Raw genomic sequence first — 22,617 nt, 5'->3', positions numbered from 1 at the left:
GGGGACAGTGGGTCTCCATCCCCAAGGGAGCCCTACAAGGGGAGGGAGGGTAGCATGGGGGCAGAAGGTGCGGGCAGGATGTCAGGAGGGGGCTTTTCCAGAGACTCCCAGCTCAGCAGGGAGGTTTCTGACTGCCCCTACACCCCAACCCTGGCCGCCAAAGCTAGAGGGGGTCAGGATGCTGGCAGAGAAGAGACAGGAATCGTCTGATCACATCACCCCTGCATTCCAACCCCCTGGGCTGCCTTGGACTGGTACTCAGTGGGTGATCAATAAATGCTGGGGAATGGTCCCGAGAGCAAATGCTTCTTCCTAGACTCGCAGTGCAGCTTTGGCACAAAGTCAAGTCTCCGGGGATGCTGGGCTCAGCCTCGGTGCGGCCCCTCCCTCTCCTGTATAATGGACACTTGCGGGCACTTCTGGGTCCGATGCCAGCCTCATGCGTCCTGCGGTGGCTCCCCCTGGCCTCTCCATCCCCTCGAGAGGACCGATTTCCACTCTGGTAAACTGAGGAGGGTGAGGGAGGCAGAGTCAGCCCTGAAGAAGCCTGCAGCAGGGTGCAAAAATCACTAGGCAAGGGTGCTGTGAAATGCAGAGATGCACTGGCCGGGGTCCGAGTCTGATCTGGCAGGTCGGGGTGGGGCCCGGAACTGCACCAGCTCCCTGGGTGATTCTAACGCAGTGACTCCTGGGACCACACAACGTATGTCCATAAACAGATGTCCACCCTTCTGATCTGGCAGATGGGGACATTGAGGCTTGGACCAGCGACAGCGTGTGTCTCAGGCTGTAGAGTTGGGCCGGGCGAGGTAGGAATCCCGTGTCCTGACTCCTAGTCTGGGGCCCCTCTTACTGCCTCTCGGGCAGCAGTGACGGAAGGTTCCCTGTCCTCACCTTGTCAATTCTCCAGCAACCCATGTGTTCGTTCAGCTCTCAGGGGAGGGCCCCTCTGTGGAAGTTTCCAGGCCTCTCAGCCTGGGTCTCCTTCTCTGTTACTGTGTCACCCTCAAACCTCCTCCAGAGACTGCACGTTTTGCAGCCCCCAGCCTGTTGCCCAGTCCTCAATCCTACCGGCCTCAGCTCCTTGGCAGCTCCGTAACCCGTCGTCCCCATTCTCTCCTAGCCCCTCCCACCGCCCCCAAACCGGAAGGTCTCGGCTGCCCAACCCACGCACAGAAAAGCAGAATCCATCCATCACGGAGAGAAACCAACATAATATCTTCCAGAGCCTGCTTCATTTTTAGGACACAGGAAAAGATATTATTAGCCATCAAGGGTCCCATGTGGACCCATCCTGCCGTCTTGGTGGCCCCCCAGAACCTGGCTGGGCACAGACAGCTTCCCTGATGTGGAAGGGACACAGAGCAGGCGCCCGGACCCAGGCTCAGGGCAGCGAGAGCAAGTGGGAACCAGTACTTTCTGGTTCTCATAACAACCTTTACTTCCAGGACTTGGTGTGATTCCGTGGCTCCTGGGTTCTGGCCAGAGTGGGGTATCCCAGCAAGCCCATGCTCCTTGGGAGGGAAAGCCGTGGCCAGCTCTGCCCCTCCTAGGGATGCTCTGCGACCTGCCCCCTGTCCCATGTCACCTCCCTACCTGCTGGATGCTGACTGCCGGACACCCCATCTCTTCGTCTGCTCGGTGTGGGAGCCAGCGAGATAACTTCCCCAGCCTCCCTCTGACTAAACAGGAAGCTCCCACGGCTCTCTCCTACTCACCACCTCGCAAAAGGCACTTAACCCTTGGCCCACACTGGTGCAGATGCATCTGTCCATCTATTCTTGAGCCGCTGAGGCCACCCAGACCACTAACAGCCAGGGCTCCATCGGGGACCGGGCTGGAGCCCTCACGACAGGGGAGGCGTGTGTGCACGGTGTACGTATGTGGCATGGCCGGTGTGAGTATGTGGCATGGCAGGTGTGGGTCTGTGTGTCTTTATGTCTGGGAATCTGGGAAAGCCAGACCATGTGGTTCCCAAATGCCAGCCTAGGACAAAGTTTTCACCAACAAAATGAGAAAAATAGGGACAATGAGTGAGCTTCTTATGAAGCTAAATTAAGTCGATTTTAAGAACCTTTCTTTCTTTTGTTTGTTTTTATTTTTTGAGATAGGGTCTTGTTCTGTCGCCCAGGCTGGAGTACAGTGGCGTGATCACAGCTCACTGCAGCCTCGAACTCCTGGGCTCAAGGGACCCTCCTGTCTCAGTGTCCCGAGTAGCTGCGGCTGCAGGTGCATGCTACTATGCCCAGATAATTTTTTAAATTTTCATTTTTTGTAGAGATGAGGTCTCCACATATTGCTCAACCTGGGCTCAAACAATCCTCCCGCCTCAGTCTCCCAAAGTACTAGGATTACAGGCTTGAGCCACCTTGCCTGGCCAAGAGCCTTTCTTTACTCAGAGATGGAGATACTCAAAGGTTATTTCTTGGATGAAAGGGTGGGGACATGAGGGTTCTGAGTACAAGTCTCTTCCCGGCAAAGCTTTCATGCTGTCCACTGTATGCCGCTTCCTCGGTGACTGGAACTGTTCTGCATTGCGGCACTTGAAAACTGGAAGTCTGGGAACCACAGGCCGACAGTGGAACTCAGGATTGACACTTTTTTTTTTTGAGACAGAGCTACCCTGGTGTTGCCCAGACTGGAGTGCAGCGGTGTGATCTCGGCTCACAACCTCCGCAACCTCCGCTTCCCCGGTTCAAGCAATTCTCCTGCCTCAGCCTCCTGAGTAGCTGGGATTACAGGCCTATACCACCACACCTGGTTATTTTTTTGTATTTTTAGTAAAAATGGGGTTTCTTCATGTTGGTCAGGCTGGTCTCGAACTCCTGACCTCAGGTGATCCACCCACCTCCACCTCCCAAAGTGCTGGGAATACAGGCATGAGCCACCGCGCCCGGCCAGAATTGACACCTTATGTAAATGAATGAATAAATGAATGAATGAATGAACAAGTGCGGGAGCTGGGGATGGAGGGGTAAAGGAACCTGTCCTATTGCTATTCCCAGAGACAGGGCCCTTCCGCAGTGCTCCTGCATCCTGCATCCGGGAGACAGGTGAAGGTGGCTGTTCCAGTTTTTCCCGGCAGGAAGGGAAGGGCAGCCCACCACTCCCACTTCACACACCCCAGTACCGGGCTGTCCCCACTCCCCAGGCCTGACCCATCTCCCTCACGCCTGTGGACCCAGGCCAGGCTGCTGGAGATATTGCAGAGAACCCCTGACCTGGGCCACCTCACGGCTCCCTGAAAGCAGCCCACACCTGCCTGGGGGTGGACATCCCTGGTTGGGCCACCCCAGCATTCTTTGGAGCTAGAGGCAGCTTTGGGCAGTGGTGGAGAGTGGGGGCTTTGGAACAGGAAGGCCAGGCTGGAATCTTACAGGAATGAGAATGGTGTGACCTTGACTCACAGGACCCACTTCATACGGCTGGTGGAAGGACAACTCCAAAGAGGCTTGTAACGCTTCAGCCCACATGCAGAGCACATAGCTGCTGTGCCCATGAGGCTTCAGGTCACTCTCACCCCATCCCCTCACGCCTTCCTTCAGCCCCACCATGGCCACCCCTTCTGCTCCACTGGCGCTGCCTCTGGCCCAGGGTGTTGCACTGCTGTAGGGTATGTTCGGGGAAGCACTGGCTCCCCTTAAATTACCCCCAAGCTCCCCCTCCACCCTGGGTCAGCCACTGTCCTTTAGGGTCTAGGAAACCACCGACGTGCCCCAGGTTCTGCCTTGTCCAGCCTGACCACACGTCCTTGACCGGGACAACCCACTCCAAAGCTTCCTTCCTGCCCCTACCCACCCAGAAACACCTAACATAGGCACAGGTCCATCCCAGAGCCCGTTCTGTGCCGGCCCCTGGGGCCTGTCCCTCTCACCCGCTTTGTTCCCCAATGAGCCTCAGCCAGAATCTCCCCAACAGCCAGGTGGGCTCCCCTTCCCTGACTCCCCCAGCCCAAGGATGGCACAGGAGAGGGAGGTCTGGACTTAATGATCCAAAATGAAATCCCCCCCCCTCCTTTCCCAGCTGTGAGGCCTCGGGCAGGTTGCTTTGCCTCTCTGGGCCTCCAAAATATAGGGATGGCATCACCAGTGTCGCCTGACTCACAGGCCCTCACAGAGTGTCTCCAGGAGCTGCAGTGGAGATGCTTAACTGAGCATATCCTTTGCCCCAGGCATGGACCCCAGGACCCCCATCCACTCCAGGCTCACTGCACCGCTATGAGGGAGACCACAGCCCTCGTTCCCATCCCATACATGGTAACCCTGAGTCTTGGGGTTCTTTTCAGGCCTCAAGGATGGCATGTAAGCAGGTGCTGTCACTAGTGTTCCAAGCTACTTTTTTGGAGTTTTCTGGGAGGGAACAGTGGTGGCTCCAGCCTGTTGAGCTTCTGCCCACAGAGAAGGGCAAGCTGGTCTGAGCCCCCTGTGCCAGGCCACCAAGCCCCACCCCGATGATCTACTGGACCGAGGCGCAACAGGTCGGGGAACCACGAACAATGAACCAACCCTCCCTGGCAAAAAGGCTGAGATGCGATGAGGGCCACTGTCCCGCCCCCAGCCACCCAGGGAGGCCCAGCAGTTTTCAAACGGAAAGCCCCCTGGGCACGCAGCCTCTGGCTGCTCACTCCTCCTCCCTCGCTGCTCCCAGGATCCTGCAGAGACAGGGTCACATGTCTGAGCGTCCAGGCACCAGGCCCAGCTCAGACCCAGGCTCAGAGACTCCACATCCCGGAGGGGCGCCCATCATGGGGTTCCTAAGCCTGGGTCAAATCATCTGGGTCAGGAGGGTCTCCCAACCCTTGTACGCCATCTCCCACTGTTCAGGTGGAGAACGAGGCACAGAGAGGGGACATGACACGACCAAGGTCACACGCGGAGAGGACAGCAAAAGCCAGGATCTGGACCGGAGCATAATGCTCCTTTCCCCAGGAAACAGAGAAAGGGGAAGGAAGGGGAGAGAGGGGAGGGAGAAGGTGAGCAAGCTGTCTTCAAAGGCTGGGCTCTGAAGGAACCCCTTTGTCTCTTCCCCCAAAACCTTGCTCTGGTCTTGTGCTGACGTCGTGTTTCAGAATCAGTTACAGGGAGGCCAATTAAAAACTGAAGTCAGCCCTGAAAACAGTATTACGTCCCTTAACAAATGTAAAGGTAGGGCCTGGAGGTGGCTCACTCCTGGAATCCCAGCACTTTGGGAGGCCAAGGCGGGCAGATCACCTGAAGTCAGGAGTTCAAGACCATCCTGACCAACCTGTCTCTACTAAAAATTAGCCAGGTACGGTGGCATGCACCTGTAATCTCAGCTACCCGGAAGGCTGAGGCAGGAGAATCACCTGACACCAGGAGGCGGAGGTTGCAGTGAGTGCGACTGAGCCACTGCCTTCCAGCCTGGGTGATGGAGCAAGACTCCATCAAAGAAAAAATAAGAATAAAAAATAAAGGTAGAACTACCATAGGATGTGGTCATTTCAACGTTGCGTAGATACCCCAAATCATGAAAAGCGGAGACCCGAATGGAGAGTTGGACACCTGTTTCCATAGTGGTGCTGTGCACAGCAGGCGGGAACAAGCCCCGTGTCTGCGGATGTGTGAACCGATACACAGTGTGGTCCATCGGTGCAGTGGAATGAGAGTCGGCCTTAAGAAGGAAGGAGATTCTGACACATAGGTGAGCCCTGCAGATGCCACATTCAGTGAAATAAGGTGGTCACAGAGGGGCAGATGCTGCAGGATTCCACTCACATACGAGATCCCTAGGAGTCAAATCCACAGAGACAGGAGGTGGAATGCTGGGTGCCAGGGGCTGGGGGAGGGGATGCATGTTCAAGGGGGTGCAGTTTCCATCTGGGAAGATGAGAAAGTTCTGGAGATGGATGGTGGTGACAGCTGCGTGACAAAGTGAGTGGACTTCACGCCACCGGACTGCATTCTTGTAAATGGTGAAAATGGCAACTCTGATGTTAGCCATCTTTTACCGCAACAAGATCACTGAAGGCAGGTCTGCCAATCTCTTCAACTCAGGGGCCCCCTCCAGCCACGTGGAGCCTTGGGGGACCCCCACCACAAACCAGACTCACTCCTAGTCACAGACGCACCGACAGCCCCCCCGAGGGCTCCCAGCCCACCCTGGCTTGTCCCATGCCCTAGACACAAGCACTTCATCTTCCCGAATCTCTGAAAAGTGGATCCACAGGGGATCCCTTGGTTTCTCCTGCAGTGAATCCTGGGGTTTTCCAAAGCAGGCACCAGCCCTGAGCACTGGCCTCCTGGCCTTCCCTGGGGACCTCACCCCTGCCTGGCTCTAGGGGCTCTGTTTATTTCCAGAGTGTGTCCACGTCCCTGTCTCCGCCCTGCCCACAGGAGGGAATGCTTTAGAGAAAATCTCAGTCATTCACGTGGTTTCTTTTGTTGTTAGTCACTGCAAAGGCAGCAAAGGAGGGTTTGTTTTCCTAACGTGTTTGGCATAGCTCAGCGCTGGGTGCAGCCCTCAGCGTTTGACTGGGGAGGAAGGAACCCGAGACCCTGATTAGTTCTGAGTCACTTGCGAAGCCACAGCCTTCCTTCCCAGCCATTTCTGAAGGGAGCCTGGTCTTAGAAAGTCATTGGCAATAGCAGGCTTTATCTACTGGTGCCTGCTATCCCAGCAGATTGAAGACACATTAATTACTAACTCACTGGTGTTCCCCATTCACTCTTCTTTTTCTTTTCTTTCTTTTTTTTTTTTTTGAGATGGAATCTCGCTCTGTTGCCCAGGCTGGAGTGTAGCGGCGGGATCTCAGCTCACTGCAACCTCTGACTCCCAGGTTCAAGCGATTCTCCTGCCTCAGCCTCCTGAGTAGCTGGAACTACAGGCACCTGCCACTGTGCCCAGCTTTTTTTTTTTTTTTTTTTGGTATTTTTAGTAGAGACGGGGTTTCACCATGTTGGCCAGCCTGGTCTCGAACTCCTGAATTCAGGTGATCCGCCCACCTCAGCCTCCCAAAACGTTGGGGTTATAGGCGTGAGCCACTGCCCCCAGCCAGACCATCTCTTGCTTTGGACCTGAAAACAACTCAAAAGCCATAGGAAACCCAGCTCCAAGCATGTCTGGATCCCCGGTGAGGCGCCTGGGCTCCTGTAAGTCTGGGACTGGAGGACCATACTGTAGCCCAATACCCAGTCCCCTGGCCTGGGGTCTGGCATCCCGGCAACCCCAGCAAGGTTTGGCTGCCCACTTTCAAAGGGTGCAGAAGGAGAGAAAGAGGGACCCGTCTCTACCACTTTTGGAGCCTTCAGGACTTGGGAATCCACAGCAAGTGGCAGTGGGTGGAGCGGTCTGACCCAGTGGGATGGGCAGGAAACTGGTGCCTGGCTCGCAGTCCCCTCTCTTCCTCTCCTGTCTGCAGACCCAGACCCAGACCCAGACCCAGACCCACACCCTGGGCAGAGCCCAGGGACGGTCCCTGCCAGAGCTCCATCCTCTCTAGGGAAGAGTTAGGCAGCTTCCAAAACAGGGGCCACTCCACAAGCGCCTCCTGGAGCCTGGCCCAGACTCTACCCCACCTGATCCCACACCCAGTGTGTCCCAAGCAAGCCTGGGTACTCCCAGTGTGCCAACGCCCCTTCTTAGGAGAAGGCCTGCAGGCCCCATGGGCTCTCCAGGAGGATGGCCAGCCCCAGGAGGCTGCTGGGAAGACCCACTGCACACCCAGCTGCCCAGAGGCTGCCAAGGGCTTTGTCCAGGCGCCCACATCCCCGCCTGACACTAGCTGTTCTGGGATCCCAGGGAAACCCGCCACCAGAGACCTTCTACACTGTGTCCGGGAGAAGCATGGCCTCCCTGTCTTTCCCCACAGCCGGGGTAGGGCAGAAATGGGCATCCCGTCCCCCTCCACCAGGACTGGAGTACAAGACACCCCGGCCCCCTTCCTTCTCCCCTCACCGCTCCGCACCCCTCTCCTCTCCCTTCCTTCCTCTGCCTCTGTCCTTCCCTCTCTCCCTCTTTCCATGTCCCCGCTTCCTTCCTTCCCTTCACCTTCCAGTGGTTCCTCCGTCTCTTCCCAACCCCTGGAGTCTCCCTCCCTCTCCTCTGTCCTGGGGGTGCGGGCCGGCTCAGAGCTGCTGAGGTCCTCAAATGACCTTGGGCAGGCAGGGCATTCCCCCACCACAAACCAGGGGGCACCGACTTTCCTCTTCGACAGAGTGGACATCTCCCTCCCTTTTTCCACTGGGGAGCTAAACCCCACCTCCTGGGAGGTCTGCCGGCTTCACACTCACTGTGGAGGGTGCAGAGAGTGGCCAGTCCACTGTGGCCGCTGAGTGGTGGCCGCTGCCGTGAGGGAGCCAGTGGCTTCATCTCAGCGGCAGGCTGGCAGCAGCTGGGTGCAGTCAGAAGGTGCGCCGTGAAAGGCAAGCGTGTCGCAGGCATCCCCGCCAACGCACATGGTTTCAGACCAGGCTGCAGTCACCACCTCTGTTTTCCCTCCACCTCCTGTCTCTGAAAAACTGAGGAATGCCACCAGCCTGGGCACCCTGAGACCTGGAGGCTGGTGTAGAGCAGGCTCCTCAGGCTGCTGGAGTCAGGTGGCACACTTCAGGGACCCAGAGCCCCCAGCAGGCCGGCCACCCCCAGAGCTAGGGGACAGGGGCCTGGTCTCTGACCAGCCGGCTCCCATGCTCAGTGTGCTCCCATGCTTAGTGTGCACTGAGCAGCGGCGAGGACTCTGGTCCTCCCCTCCCTTCCCCCACTGAAGCGGCCAGGGCTGGGCCTTTGCTTTTTCTCCATCTTCTCCCCATCCCTCCCCTTCTTACCAAGGGCTCAGGACCCTGCCATCCTGTGTCACTTTTTGAAAAAGGCCACTTGGGTGGGTTGTTTGTTTTTAAAGCCCCTTCCTGATGACCTTTAACCTCCGCAGGGGAAGAGAGGCCTGGCTGGGCCCGTTCCACCGAGGCAGCTGCTCCCGGGGCAAACTGGAGGGTGGGGGTGGACAGGCACTGTCCCCCCCCAAAGAGCCCAACCTAAGACGGAGGAGGAGCTGGGGCGGCCCTCGCTCGTGCGGGAGGGAGACGGCAGGTTTAAAATCCCAACGTGCAGCTCAGCGGTGTTGCCCCACTCAAGTCTCGGTTTCCCTAGTGGTAACGCGGCAGCAGCCACACCCACTTCCCAGGCTGTTCCGGAGCGGAGCACTAGGGCGCGAAGGCAGCGCGCTTTCCCGTGGGACACACCACAAGACCCGAAGAGGGTCCCCCTCCCCAAGCCCTGAGTTCTGGTCCACCGCCGCCCACGCCGTTACCTACACCCGCGGCCGGAGGTCCAGCCGCTTACCACGCGCCCCGCATCTTCGCGCGCCCCGGCCCCGCCGCTCCAGTCCCCGGCTGGCCGCACTCACCGTCCTGCGGCGCCGCCTCGCTGCCGCTGCTGCCCCCGGACGGCTCCCGCGCCGCGCCCTCCCGCGCCTCGGCCCTGGCCCCGGGGCGCGCCGCCAGCCGCCCGGCCGCCGCCACCTCCTCCAGGTCCAGGAGGTGGCTCACCGAGAAGTTCTTGCGCGCCTGGGCGCAGTCGCCGGGCCCGATCGCGGGCGGCGGCGGCGGCGGCCCCGGGCCCAGCGCCGGCTTGTCCAGGGCAAAGGCGGCGGCCGCGCTGTCCATGCCCGCGAGCGGCCCCGGGGAGGCCGGCGGGGGTCGCGGGCGCGGGTCCCAAGAGGGGTCGCGGGAGCGGGTCGGAGCGAGCGCCCCGGCCGCCCCGCGCTCTGCCTGGCTCCCGCCGCCTCCCGGCTCCACGGCCCGCCCGGCGCTGACGTCGGGGAAACAAACTTTCCGCCCTCCCCTTCGCCGCGGCGGTCGCTCGCTCCGGAGCCGCTGGAGCACGCGCTGCGCCGGCCACACGCCCCTTCTTGAAGCAGACCTCGCCCTCGTCCTCCCCTCCGCTCAGCTCCCTCCTCCCAGCGCTCCTCGCCCGCCCCCACCCCGACCGCGGGGAGGGGTCCCTGGCGGAGCCCGGCGAAGGCTGGCGCGGGGGGCGGGGAAGGGGTGTCCTCCCTTCACCCTCCCCACCCACATTTTAGGGAGGGGGAGGTTCCGCATTTTGTCGTTTTCCATCTCCCAAGTGCCTGGGAGGTGGTGGCAGAGGGCGTCCCCCCTTCCTTTACAATCGCCTCCTCAGGTGGAGGGAGCGGCCAGGAGACGATGGGGAAGGGCCCCCGATTCCCAGCCCCAGCCTCGCTCCCCTCGTCGTCCCCGACGCCGGCCCCGCCCGCGCTGACCCAGAGAGCTCCTAGCACTCCACCCGCCCCAAGGCTGTCTCCCCGCCACCGAAGGCAGCGCATCCTCAGGCTCCTGGGGCGCACGCGACGTCCCCACCCCGCCTCTCCCACGCTGCTCCTTGCCAGGTCCCCCCACGCATACTTGGTGCCCACCCCCAGGAGGCCCCAGGCCCTTTCCCAAGGAAAATCAAGCGGGAGGCAGGCGCTTGCCTGCAGAGTTTCTAGCGCGCGCACAGAGGACTGCCAGCCTGAGACTGAAACGGGAGACAGGAACGAGATAGGCAGACTTCGGTGTCCACTCTTGTTTCTGTTTTTCAAGGAAAGCACAGAAAAGATGTGCGGGTTGAGCAGAGCTGAGACCCTAGCCTCCCGGATGCCATGGCTATTTCCCCAGGACAGCCGCCTGCTGGCCCGTTCCTCTGTCCCCGTTGTCTGTCCCCCGGCCTCGCTACATAATGTGAGGAATAAAGTCACATCAGCCAAAGTGGCCCACCGGAGGAAGCCTTCAAAACATTCTTTCCCGGCTCCCACGCAGAAGACAGGCCAGCCCACATCCCTGAAAGCCTGCAGACCACTATTTGATTGATTGATTGATTGATTGAGACGGAGTCTCACGCAGGTTAGAGTGCAGTGGCCTGATAATCAGCTCACTGCAACCTCCACTTCCCGGGTTCAAGCGATTCTCCTCCCTCAGCCTCCCGAGTAGCTGGGATTACAGGTATGCATCACCAGGCCCTGCTAATTTTTGTATTTTTAGTAGAGAAGGGGTTTTGCCATGTTGGCCAAGCTGGTTTCCAATGCCTGACCTCGGCCTCCCACAGTACTGGGATTACAGGTGTGAGCCACAGTGCCCAGCCCAGAACACTATTTTTAAGGAAAGCCTAGCAATACCTGATTCCTCACAGCATGAAAGGAATCGCCTTTGAAACGAGGCTGAGTAGGCCTGGCCCGGTGGCTCACGCCTGTAATCTCAGCATTTTGGGAGGCTCAGGCATGTGGATCACATGAGGTCAGGAGTTCAAGGCCAGCCTGGTCCACATGGTGAAATCCTGTCTCTACAAAAAAAACAAAAAATAAAAATAAAAATCAGCTGGGCATGGTGGCAGGCACCTGTAATCCCAGCTACTGGGGAGGCTGAGGCAGGAGAATTGATTGAACCTGGGAGGCAGAGGTTGCAGTGAACCGAGATCATGCCACTGCACTCCAGCCTGGGTGACAAGAGTGAAACAGTCTCAATAAGTAAGTAATTTTAAAAAATGAGGTCAAGTGACCCCCGAGTGTCTTTAGCCACAGCAATCCATGCAGGGACACACACAGGTAGGGCAGTCTTTGGAGATGATGGGGCTCTCTTTCCTTGGACCTCAGCCCCAAGGAGTGTCCAACAAGAAAGGCTGGCAAAGAGGCACCAGTCTCCTTTGTCCTTGGCGGCTGGCAGGAGCCCAGTCTGGGCACCAGTACTACCCACAGTGTGTGTGGCTGAACAACTTCCTGAGGAACTGAGCAGGGCGGGGCCACTCCTGGGCTCAGGGTGTCTGGGAGGACGCTGTCCACGCGCCCAGCAAAACCCACAGAGCAGAGGGAAAAGTACAGCCCACCGAGGGCAGGCTTCATCCCAGAGGCAGAATAGCTTTGTGTTGGAGAAGGGGTCCCAGCCCCAGCTATGCCCCGTACTGCCATGTGGCCTCAAATTCAGCACCTTGGCTGGGTGCTGTGACTCATGCCTATAATCCCAGCACTTTGGGAGGCCGAGGCAGGTGAATCACCTGACGTCAGGAGTTCAAGACCAGCCTGGCCAACATGGTGAAACCCTGTCTCCACTAAAAATACAAAAATTAGCCTGGCAGTAGTGGTGTGCACCTGTAATCCCAGCTACTTGGGAGCTGAGGCAGAAGAATCACTTGAACAATGGGGACTCCATGGTAGGGGATCTCCAGGGCCCATGGCCTGAAACACACAGAGGTTACTGTCGACATTGGCCTGTGGAGTCAGAAAGGGCCTGAGAGATCATCTAGGTCCCATTCCCTTGGATGACAGATGGGGAAACTGAGGCAAAAAATGGTGAAAGCTCTTCCAGAGCTGGGAGAACCATGGAAATTTTTGGTCTAAGCCCTTTTGTTTTACAGATCGACAATGGGAGGCCCAGAGCTGGGAAGTACAGGGTCATGGTCTCTCGGCATGGCCAGTGGTCACGGTGGCTTCTTCCACTCACTCATGCCATTACTCACCCTACACATGTTGAGAGGTGATCGCCACCTCTGTAGAATGATGGCTGTCTGGAATCAGCCTCCTGAGTGCAGATCAAGACCTTTCCAAGGCCGGGCACAGTGGCTCACGGCTGTAATCCTAGCACTTTGAGAGGCCAAGGCAAGTGGATCACCTGAGTTCACGAGTTTGATACCAGCCTGACCAACATGAAGAAACCCAGTCTCTACTAAAAATACGAAATTAGCCAGGCATGGTAGTGCATGTCTGTAATCTTGGTTACTCTGGAGGGTGAGGCAGGAGAACTGCTTGAACCCAGGAGGCAGAGGTTGTGGTGAGATCACACCATTGCACTCCAGCCTGGGCAACAAGAGCAAAACTCCGTCTCAAAAAAAAAAAAGATTTGCCTGAGCTTTCAGCAATCTACTTAGCCTCTTTCTCTTGAGGGCCTCAAAGGTAAAATGAGCTCCCTGGGCATGGCGGCTCAGGCCTATAATCCTAGCACTTTGGGAGGCTGAGATAGGAGGATCATTTGAGCCCAGGAGTTCAAGATCAGCCTGAGCAACACTATCTCTAGAAAAAGAAAAATAGCTGGCATGGCAATGCATGCCTGTGTCCCCAGCTACTTGGAGGCTGAGATCAGAGGATTGCTTGAGCCTGGGAGGTCAAGGCTACAGTGAGCTGTGATAGCATCAGTGCACTCAGCCTGGGCAACCGAGTGAGACCCTATGAAAGAAAGAAAGAGAAAGAAAGAAAGAAAGAAAGAGAGAGAAAACAAGCTGAGGACTTGAATATGTCACTTGCTCATCCTCTCTGAGTCTATCCCATTGTCTATAAAACGGATTTTTGCAGACAATGGGAAGGACTCAGACTCAATCAGAAGGGCTCTTGAGGATTTGGCATCATTACTGATGCTGCCCATTCCCTTACCCAGCCTGGGGCTAGGGGCTGGGGTTGGGGCAGGAATGGGATGGTGAGGCCAGGGGCACAGGCACCATGCAATAAGATAAGAAAAAGGAATGAACTAAAGATAATTTGAATATATCTTTGTAGCTTATCTCTGTAATCTAGATAGATGAAGAAAGATAGTCCTATAATATACAGTCCTAAGTACAGTTTTCTGTTTAGGATTAGTATACTACAGTCCTGTTATAAAAGTGGAAGTATGTTTACCTCCTGTTTTATAACTTGCTGAGTAGGAGCATCAGCCCTGATCCAGCCTGAGAAACTCCCAGGAAACTCCCAGGAGGGCAGAACTCAGGGACTCATCACTCCAAAGGGATATGGTCAAAAATAAAGCGTTTTATGATGATTTAGATAAATCTGAGAGGCTGCCTGGTGTAGTGGCTCAGGCCTGTCATCCCAGCACTTTGGGAGGCTGAGGCGGGCAGCTCACCTGAGGTTGGGAGTTGGAGATCAGCCTGACCAACATGGAGAAACACCATCTCTACTAAAAATACAAAATTAGCCGGGTGTGGTGGCGTGTGCCTGTAGTCCCAGCTACTCAGGAGGCTGAGGCAGGAGAATCGCTTGAATCTGGGAGACGGAGGTTGCAGTGAGCTGAGATCTCGCCACTGCACTCCAGCCTGGGCAACAAGAGTGAGACTCCATCTCAAAAAAAAAGAAAAAAGAAAAAAAAAAATCTGAGAGGCTAACCCAGAAGAGGGGATGAAATAGGACTCCTGTTCGGAACCTCTCAGATCAACTTGTGGTTACTAAGCCCGGCACTGCAGTGGGCCATGGAGAAAGGGAAGGGAAACCGAGAGGACCCCTGCTCACTAGACGGGATTCTGTGGAGAAGGAGCTGATAGTTCATTGATGGTTCCATCCGAGGATAAGTCCTAGGTCTGACCTTCAATGAAAATTCATATTTGCCCCGGTCTCAACAGCTCATGTGTTAAAAAGAAAAAGTTAACTTTCCTTATTGCAGAAGTGATATGTTATGGTTGAGATTTTAGAAAGCCTAAGTAGAATTAAGAGAATAAAAATCACCTATAACCCATTCCTACAGGGTCTTAACACACATAGGAGGCGTTCAAGACATTTTTTAAAAGTTGTTTTAATGAAAGGGGTTGGAGATAATCATCTTATTTATTCAATATTGAATTGAAGGCCTAGAAAAAACAATAAGACAAGGAAAAGGAATGAGCTAAAAATAATGAGTCTAACTTTGTAGCTTATATCTATGTAACTAGATAGATGAAGAAAGATAATCCTATAGTATACAGTCCTAAATATAGGATACTACAGTCCTGTGTTATACAAGTGGAAGTATGTTTACCTCCTGTTTTCTTTCTTTGTCCTCGGATAGTCTGTTCACCACTATTTTTAATGGACACCTACCAGTACATTATTCCTTACTGCTATACATGCACAATTATTTTCTTAAGAATAAATGCCTAGAATAGGCTGTGGTGGGCAAATGATGACCTTCCAAGATGCTCCTGTCACAATCCCTGGACCTGTGAATGTGTTAAAGGGGAATGAAGGTAACAGATGGAATGAAGCCTGCCTGTCAGCTGACTTTAACACAGCAAGATTGCTCTGGATTATCTGGCTGGGCCCCACGTAGTAATGACAATGTAGTAATCACAAGTGGAAAAGGGAGGCAGGAGAGTTGGTGTCAAAGTGATGTGATGTGAGACTCTATTGGCTTTGCTGGCTTTCAAGATGTAGGAAGGCAGCCAAAAGCCAAGGAATGCGGGCAGCCTCCAGGAGACGGAAAAAGCAGGAAACAGGATCCAGAAGGAAATGCAGCCCCACCAGCAGCTGGATCATAGCCTGGGGCTTCTGACCTCAAGAACTGTAAGACATCAATTTGTGTTTTATGTATGCATGTATTTTTTTTCTTTGAGAAGTGATTCTTGTGCCTCAGCCTTCCAAGTAGATGGGACTACAGGCACATGCCACCATGCCCAGCTAATTTTTGTATTTTTAGTAGAGACGGGGTTTTACCATGTTGGTCAGGCTGGTCTCAAACTCCTGACCTCAAGTGATCCACCCACCTTGACCTCCCAAAGTGCTGGGACTGCAGGCATGAGCCACCATGTCTGGCCAAATTTGTGTTTTTAAACTCATAAGTTTGTGATAAGTTGTTGTTTTGTTTTGTTTTGAGACAGTTTCATTCCATTGCTCAGGCTGGAGTATAGTGATGTCATCATGGCTCACTGCAGCCTCGACTTCCTGGGCTCAGGAGATCCTCCCACCTCAGCCTCCAGAGTAGCTGGGACTATAGTGCAGGCCACTACTCCCAGCTGATTTTTTGTAGGGATGGGGTTTCACCACATTGGCCAGGCTGATCTCAAGCTACTGTGCTCAAGCAATGCACCCACCTCCACCTCCCAAAGCCCTGAGATTACAGGTGTGAGCCACCTCGCCAGCCCGTGATAAATTGTAACAACAAATAGAAAACTAACACACTGGGCCGGGCATGGTGGCTCACGCCTGTAATCCCAGCACTTTGGGAGGCTGAAGTGTGCAGATTTCCCAAACTCAGGAGTTCGAGACCAGCCTGGGCAAGACAGTGAAACCCCGTCTCTACTGAAAATACAAAAAATTAGCCGGGCGTGGCGGTGTGCACCTGTAGTCCCAGCTACTCGGGAGGGTGAGGCAGGAGAACTGCTTGAACCTGGAAGGTGGAGGTTGCAGTGAGCCAAGACTGCACCACTGCACTCCAGCCTATGTGACAGAGCGAGACTCCATCTCCAAAAATTAAAAAATTTTAAAAAGCTAACACACTGGATCAAAGATTCTGCACAGAGTAACTGATGATCTTTGATAATATTGCTTCATTGTCTTCAGAAAGCTTGTTTCAGCTTTTACTCCTGGTCGTTTCTCTGTGTCCTTGCTAGCATGAGCTGTTATAATTCACTTTAAATTTCAAAAGGTATTTCTCGGTTTCAGTATGCATATCTGGAGTTATTGCTAAAGGTGTCTGATATTTAATGGCCACTTGCATTTCTTATTTGTGAAATGTCTGTTTATATTCGCTACCCATTTAATTTTTTTGAGATGGAGTCTCACTCTGTCGCCCAGGCTGGAGAGCTAAAGGGCAATCTCGGCTCACTGCAACTTCCTCCTCCCAGGTTCAAGCAATTATTGTGCCTCGGCCTCCTGAGTAGCTGAGATTACAGGCACACACCAGCACCACATCCGGCTAACTTTTGTATTTTTAGTAGAGACAGGGTTTCACCATGTTGGCTAGGCTGGTCTTGAACTCCTGACCTCAAGTGATTGGCCTGTCTCAGCCTCCAAAGTGTTGGGATTACAGGCGTGAGTCTCCGTGCCTGGACTCATTACAAATTTTTCACTGAAACAGTTCTCTACTTTTTTTTCTTTCTTTCTTTTTTTTTTTTAGATGGAGTCTCACTTTTTTAGACGGAGTCTTGCTCTGTTACCAGGTGGAGAGCAGTGGTGCGATCTTGGCTCACTGCAGCCTCCACCTTCCAGGTTCAAGTGATTCTCCTGCCTCAGCCTCCTGAGTAGCTGAGACTACAGGCGCACGCCACCAGACCCAGCTAATTTTTGCAGTTTTAGTAGAGACAGGGTTTCACCATGTTGGCCGGGATGGTCTCAATTTCTTGACCTAGTGATCCACCTGCCTTGGTTTCCCAAAGTGCTGGGATTACAGGTGTGAATTAGTGTCATTCTTTAACCGTCACAACCTCTGCAAGTCACTTGACTGTCCACTGACATCCAGTGACTCAAGGACTAGGCCTGTTTCACAGATGTGGAAGCAGAGACCAAGGACGAGACAGAATCCAGCAGCCCTTCCAGTTCAGTGGATCAGCCCCTGCCGCCACAGACCCAGGAGCATGTTCTGAAGAAGGCGGTTGGGCAGGGATGGCACACAAAGGCACACAGGCGAAGTCGTGTTCACTGCTGCGTGTCTGCGGGATCATAAACAGCACAGGCTAATGTGACTCTGACATGATGAGGAGTGACCGTGACAAGTCACAGCATTTTGTAAAGATTGTCAGACGGAGATTACAGCAGGGCTCCCTGCTCCTCCAGACGCCGATCTACCCCCTGGGAAGTGGAGACTGAGCCCAGGGCAGGGGGGCCAAAATCGCTGGCTGTCTTTCTTGGCTGGCTGCCAGGCTTGGCTTTCCTAGCCTTGGTTGCTTTTCTGAGGATCTCCGGGCTGGGATACCTTGCTGAAGTAAGTCACTGGCTCTCAGCTCTTGGCGAGGGTGGAAATAGTACACCCCTTTGAAAAAGGTTCTGACCTACTTGTGAATTCAAAGATAAAGACATGCTCCATGATAGCAGCGTCCCACTTAGGGAGCCTTACTATGAGCCAGGCCATGGATTAGTAGTAAACCATATTATCTCAAAGGCTCCTTACAATTCCCATGCAAGGAAGGGAAACCGAGGCTCAGAGAGCCTAAGCTCTGTGTCCCAGTAAGTTTGTCAGGCTCTCAACCATCATGCCAAGTTGTTCCATGAGAATTAACGGCAAGGAAGTTATCTTTTTTCTTGAAGAGTTATAATCTCTCCTTAAAAAACAAGAATAAAATAATGAAACCTGGACAACCTGCTTATATTCCCCTTTTTGCGTTGGCTACCAGGAAACCCAGAGCTAGTGTTATGACGTAATCACAGTAGCTCTATCTGTCCAGGTGGCAAGTCAGTGTATTAGCTCCCCTTTTCTTCTCCCACATGGTTCTTTGTTTTCCTGTTCTTGTTTTAAATCTTTTATAGGTACTGGCCCTGCATTCGACACTCTCCGGCTGCTGGACATTGATTGGGTCACTTGACATGTCTGGGTTTCAGTTCCACCACTGTGAGGCCATAGGTAATAATAGAGCCTACCTCCTAGGGTTCTGAGAATGAAATTCAATGACCCACATAACTAAAACCTAGCATGAGCCCGTATGTCGGAAAGATTCAGTGAACATCACCCGTGGATGTGAGCAAAGTCTTCAAGAAAGCAACGTAGAGAGAACCACCCTGTGTGGCAAGATTCTGCGGGGCTCAAGGCCTGTCTCACTGTGGGCTTGCTGTGTGACTTTAGGTGACGCTCTTCCCTCTCTGATCCCCAGCTTCCTATCTGTAAGCTGCTTGCTGTGCCCTCTTGACGCTGCAGCTGAGAGTTCAGAGACTTTGTGTGTCCTTTTCACTATGGGGTCCCCAAGGCCTTACAGAGGAGAAGCCGCCACAGGAGGCAGGGGCAGCTGGCACAGAGCGGGGCTCCCTACACAGCGAGCCCAAGAGTGAGCATCTGGTCGAATACTGGTGGTCAGAGTCCCCACTGCCCACCCGGCAGGAAACACCTGGCACCAGGGTGACGGGTTGTGCTTTGGCCAATGCTGGGGGTGCTGTTAGGTGGGTTGGAATCCTGAGGACCCAGCAGAGCAGGGTCAGGCCAAAATCTGGGTGTGGAAGCAAATGACAGGCCGCTTTTGGGTGCCTACTTGGCACAGGGCTTGGTGCGGTGCTGTGTTCTAGGCCGGGCAACCCCCTTCTGCCCTCAGGGGCTGCAGGCTTCCCTCAGGGAGCCCAGTGGGAAACAATCTTGAATGATTCACACCACGAGACGTGTTGAGCTCCTACTATACGCTGAGGCATCCCAGGTGTGCCCCAGGCCGTGAACCCCAGTGGGACTCTTGAGGAGATGCTGTGATCCAGCTGCGGCAGCCTGGCCATTGCAGACTGACCCCGGAGGGGCTAGACCAGTCTTCCAACAGAGGTGTCTTCCAGTCAGGGGGCTTTGGGTTTCTGGGACAGGCGCAGCTCCCAGGTTGACTCTTGCTGGAGAACTCCCTCCTGTTACAGATGGGGAAACCGAAACTCAGAGAAGACAGCCCACCCCTGATGCCTGCTCCCCAAATTCTCTCCTGGTAAACTTTCCCGACTCTCCCTGTCATTCCTTCCCTGGGACTGGGGGTAAGGATGCCTGAGGGGAGGGGCACAGGCTGAGGCCTGGGGGAGCCCAGAGCCTTCCCAAAGCCTTCCGGAACCTTCCGGAGCCCACGGGCCCTGCCGTCCTCCCTCCTAGGCTCTGCCACATCTTGCTGTGATTACCCTGCGGTGCAGTGGAGCTCTGCGAGGCAGTCGGCTGCACACAGCATGGGGGGGGGCGTGTGTGATGATGGGGGGCACAGCGGCTGAGGCCAGGCGGGGCGGAGGTCTGGGACCAGGCTCTCAGCTCACAGGCTTAATTGGGGATCTAATAGTTATTATTATTTATAACTTACTCTTGAGCCCTCGCCAGGAGGGCGTGTTCACAGCCCACAAGATCCAGGCAGGCGTTAAATAATTAAACCAAGGGTCTAATCGGCGGCGAAACTCCCCGTGGGCTCCCACTTCCTTAGTCCGCTGATTGCTGATATTTTGGGGGTGAAATATGACCATTTTTACGATCAAAGAGATCAGAGTTCCAAAGGAAAGAAACGGAAAAAAGGGGAGGGGGTTCGGACGCTTCCAGTTTTCTTTTCCTCGGACTTAGTGGTCTGGTAAAGTTTCTTTAGACATGCCAAGATTTACACACCTTTCTGCAGGGAGCCTTAAATGACTCCCGGTCCCTCACGCACTTCCCCGAGCTGTGCAGAAACAGTGTAAGTCATTGAGAAAGGAACAGGCCTCCCCGTAATCACTCCAGCAGCCTCTGAGAAAGAGAATGTCTAATGACTTTTTTTGAAGTCGAGGTCAAGGTTTTTTAAATAAAACAATCTGTATTAATGCAATTTCCTTTTTAGCTGTAGCACTGGATTTTTTTTTGGAAATGGGAGGCAGGGCGGGGAAGGACATTATTTTTCTTTCACCAGACAACGCGTCCCTAATGAGATACACTTATTTAAAAATCTGTATATCATCACCCTGTCAGGGCCTCCAAGCCGGACCTGTGTCTCCCTCTCGGTTTGTTTCAGATTAGTGGGACGGGTCAATGGCCCTGCAGTCTGGCTGGCTCTCCCGGCCACCGGTCTTCCCTCTCCTTCCCGGGGGGTTCAGAGCAGGACTTGGTAGCCTCACCATGCCCTGTCCCATCAGATCACCCAGAATGCAGTATAGCAACTTTGGCCTCGAGTCCTGGCCTCAGGTCCTCCACCCTCCCACCCGCACCACACCTGCCTCCCACTGCTCAGATTCCTGGGGGGGCCCCCTCCTTTGTCCCAAGAGGAAATAGCGCTCTGTGGTTATGCCAGTGACTCTGCCCCACACAGATCTGAGTTCAAGTCCCTAAGCCGGTGAGCCTCTCACCAGCTCACTCACTGAGCCAGCTCCCCAGTTTCCTCAAACCTTCTTGTCTTGATAACAAGAGTGGGGGCCACTAAACAGTAGTGGCCACCATCCTGGACTGGGTTGGGGCACTAAGGATAAAGCTGTGATCAGATGGCCCAGGCCTGCTGGGAAGTCACTAAGCAAATATTGATAGAGAATGAAGGAGCAAGAAGATCAGAGACCATAAGGGAGGGTGAGAGGGGTATCAGGGAGGGCTTCCCTGAGGAAGATGATTTCAGCCCACTGTTTTTTTTCCCTACTGTTTTGTTTTTGGTTGACTTTATTTTGTTTATTTATTTTTGAGACAGGGTCTCACTCTGTTACCCAGGCTAGAATGCAGTGGACTGAACTTGACTCACAGCAACCTCTACGTCCCAGGTTCAAGCAATTGTTGTGCCTCAGCCTCCCGAGTAGCTGGGATTACAGATGTGCGCCATCGTGCCCCCACTAATTTTTGTACTTTTTTTTTGAAATGGAGTCTCACTCTGTCACCTGGCAGGAGTGCATTGTTGCAATCTCAGCTCACTGCAACCTCCACCTCCCAGGTTCAAGCGATTCTCCTGCCTCAGCCTCCTAAGTAATTGGGATTACAGGTGTGCACCACCATGCCCGGCTAATTTTTGCATTTTTAGTAGAGATGGGGTTTCACCATGTTGGCCAGGATGGTTTAGATCTCTTGACCTCGTGGTCCACCCACTTTGGCCTCCCAAAGTGCTGGGATTTTACACGCTTTGTTGAGCCATGGTGCGCAGCCACCACGGCTATATTGAAAATATAGCCCAGCCTAATTTTTGTATTTTTATTAGAGATGGCATTTCACCATGTTGGCCAGGCTGGTCTTGAACTCCCAACCTCAGGTGATCCATCTGCCTCAACCTTCCAAAGTGTTGGGATTACAGGTGTGGGCCACTGCACCTGGTCTGTTTTTGTTTTTGTTTTGAGACGGGGTCTCACTCAGTTACCCGGACTGGAGTGCAGTGGTGTAATCACAGTTACTGCAACCTCAATCTCCCAGAGTCAAGTGGTCCTCAAACCTCAGCCTCCCTAGTGCCTGGGACTACAGGCACACATCACCGCAGCTGGCTAATTTTTTTTAATTTTTAGTAGAAATGAGAAGTGTTGCTGTGTTGCTCAGTCTGGCCTCCAACTCCTAAGCTCAAGCAATCCTCCTGCCTCAGCCTCCCAAAGTGCTGGGATTACAGGCATGAAGCACCATGCCTGGCCAAGCCCATGCTTGCAGGTGGAGCCACATTCGGTAGGTGGAGGGGGCCAGGTCTAGAGGTGGCCAGGCAGGAGACCTGGCACGTGTAAAGGATCCTTGGAGCACCCGGCCCTACCTGTTCCCAGGGGCTGGAACCCACAGTAGCATTTTCGGTCTCACTGTGCCTCACTTTCCCCTGCATGCCCAACTGCTCAAGTTTTATTTGTTCTGTTTTTTAAGACAGAATCTCATTCTGTCACTCAGGCTGGAGGCAATGGTGTGATCTCAGCTCACTGCAACCTCTGCCTCCTGGGTTCAAAAGATTCTCCTGCCTCAGACTCCTAAGTAGCTGGGACTACTCACCACCATACCTGGCTAATTTTTGTATTTTTAGTAGAGACAGGGTTTCACCGTGTTGGCCAGGCTGGTCTCAAATTCCTGACCTCAGGTGATCCACCCACCTCAGCCTCCCTAACTGCTGGGATTACAGGTGTGAGCCACCACGCCCAGCCTCAAGTTGTATTTTTAAACTCTGCATGTACCAAGGTTATGGGACATCCATTCCACAAATATGTACCAAGCTCCTTCCTCTGCTTACTCTGGGCTGGGCCTAGGGCCGCTCTGGGGACCAGGTGGAGTGGCCTCTGCCCTTGGGGCCACGTCCGAGAGAGGAAGACTGAAGTCGCTGTTCCCTCACGCAGTGGAGGAGAATGCAGGCCTGGGCACCAGTCACCCTGGCAGGATGGGAGCAGGGAAG

General features: G+C 54.4%; 1 protein-coding gene across 2 annotated transcripts in view; it reads right to left on the bottom strand.

Annotated features, from left to right (window-relative positions):
• The window catches only part of PRRX2 (paired related homeobox 2), a 57,821-nt gene extending 47,982 nt beyond the window's left edge, over positions 1-9,839 (bottom strand). The window contains exon 1 of one of the 2 annotated variants that reach the window (XM_009003886.5): positions 9,362-9,839. In XM_009003886.5, coding sequence (XP_009002134.3) covers positions 9,362-9,620 — 259 coding nt within the window. In that variant the 5' untranslated portion in view covers positions 9,621-9,839. Of the gene's footprint in view, positions 1-8,249; positions 8,669-9,361 lie in introns of those variants that run through there. The other variant, XM_054236990.2, reaches the window with a different exon arrangement.
• Between the last annotated feature and the right edge of the window lie 12,778 nt (positions 9,840-22,617).

The sequence above is a fragment of the Callithrix jacchus genome, chromosome 1 (genome assembly GCF_049354715.1).
Source record: "Callithrix jacchus isolate 240 chromosome 1, calJac240_pri, whole genome shotgun sequence".
NCBI lineage: Eukaryota > Metazoa > Chordata > Mammalia > Primates > Cebidae > Callithrix > Callithrix jacchus.
This window is presented reverse-complemented; position numbering and strand designations above follow the sequence as displayed.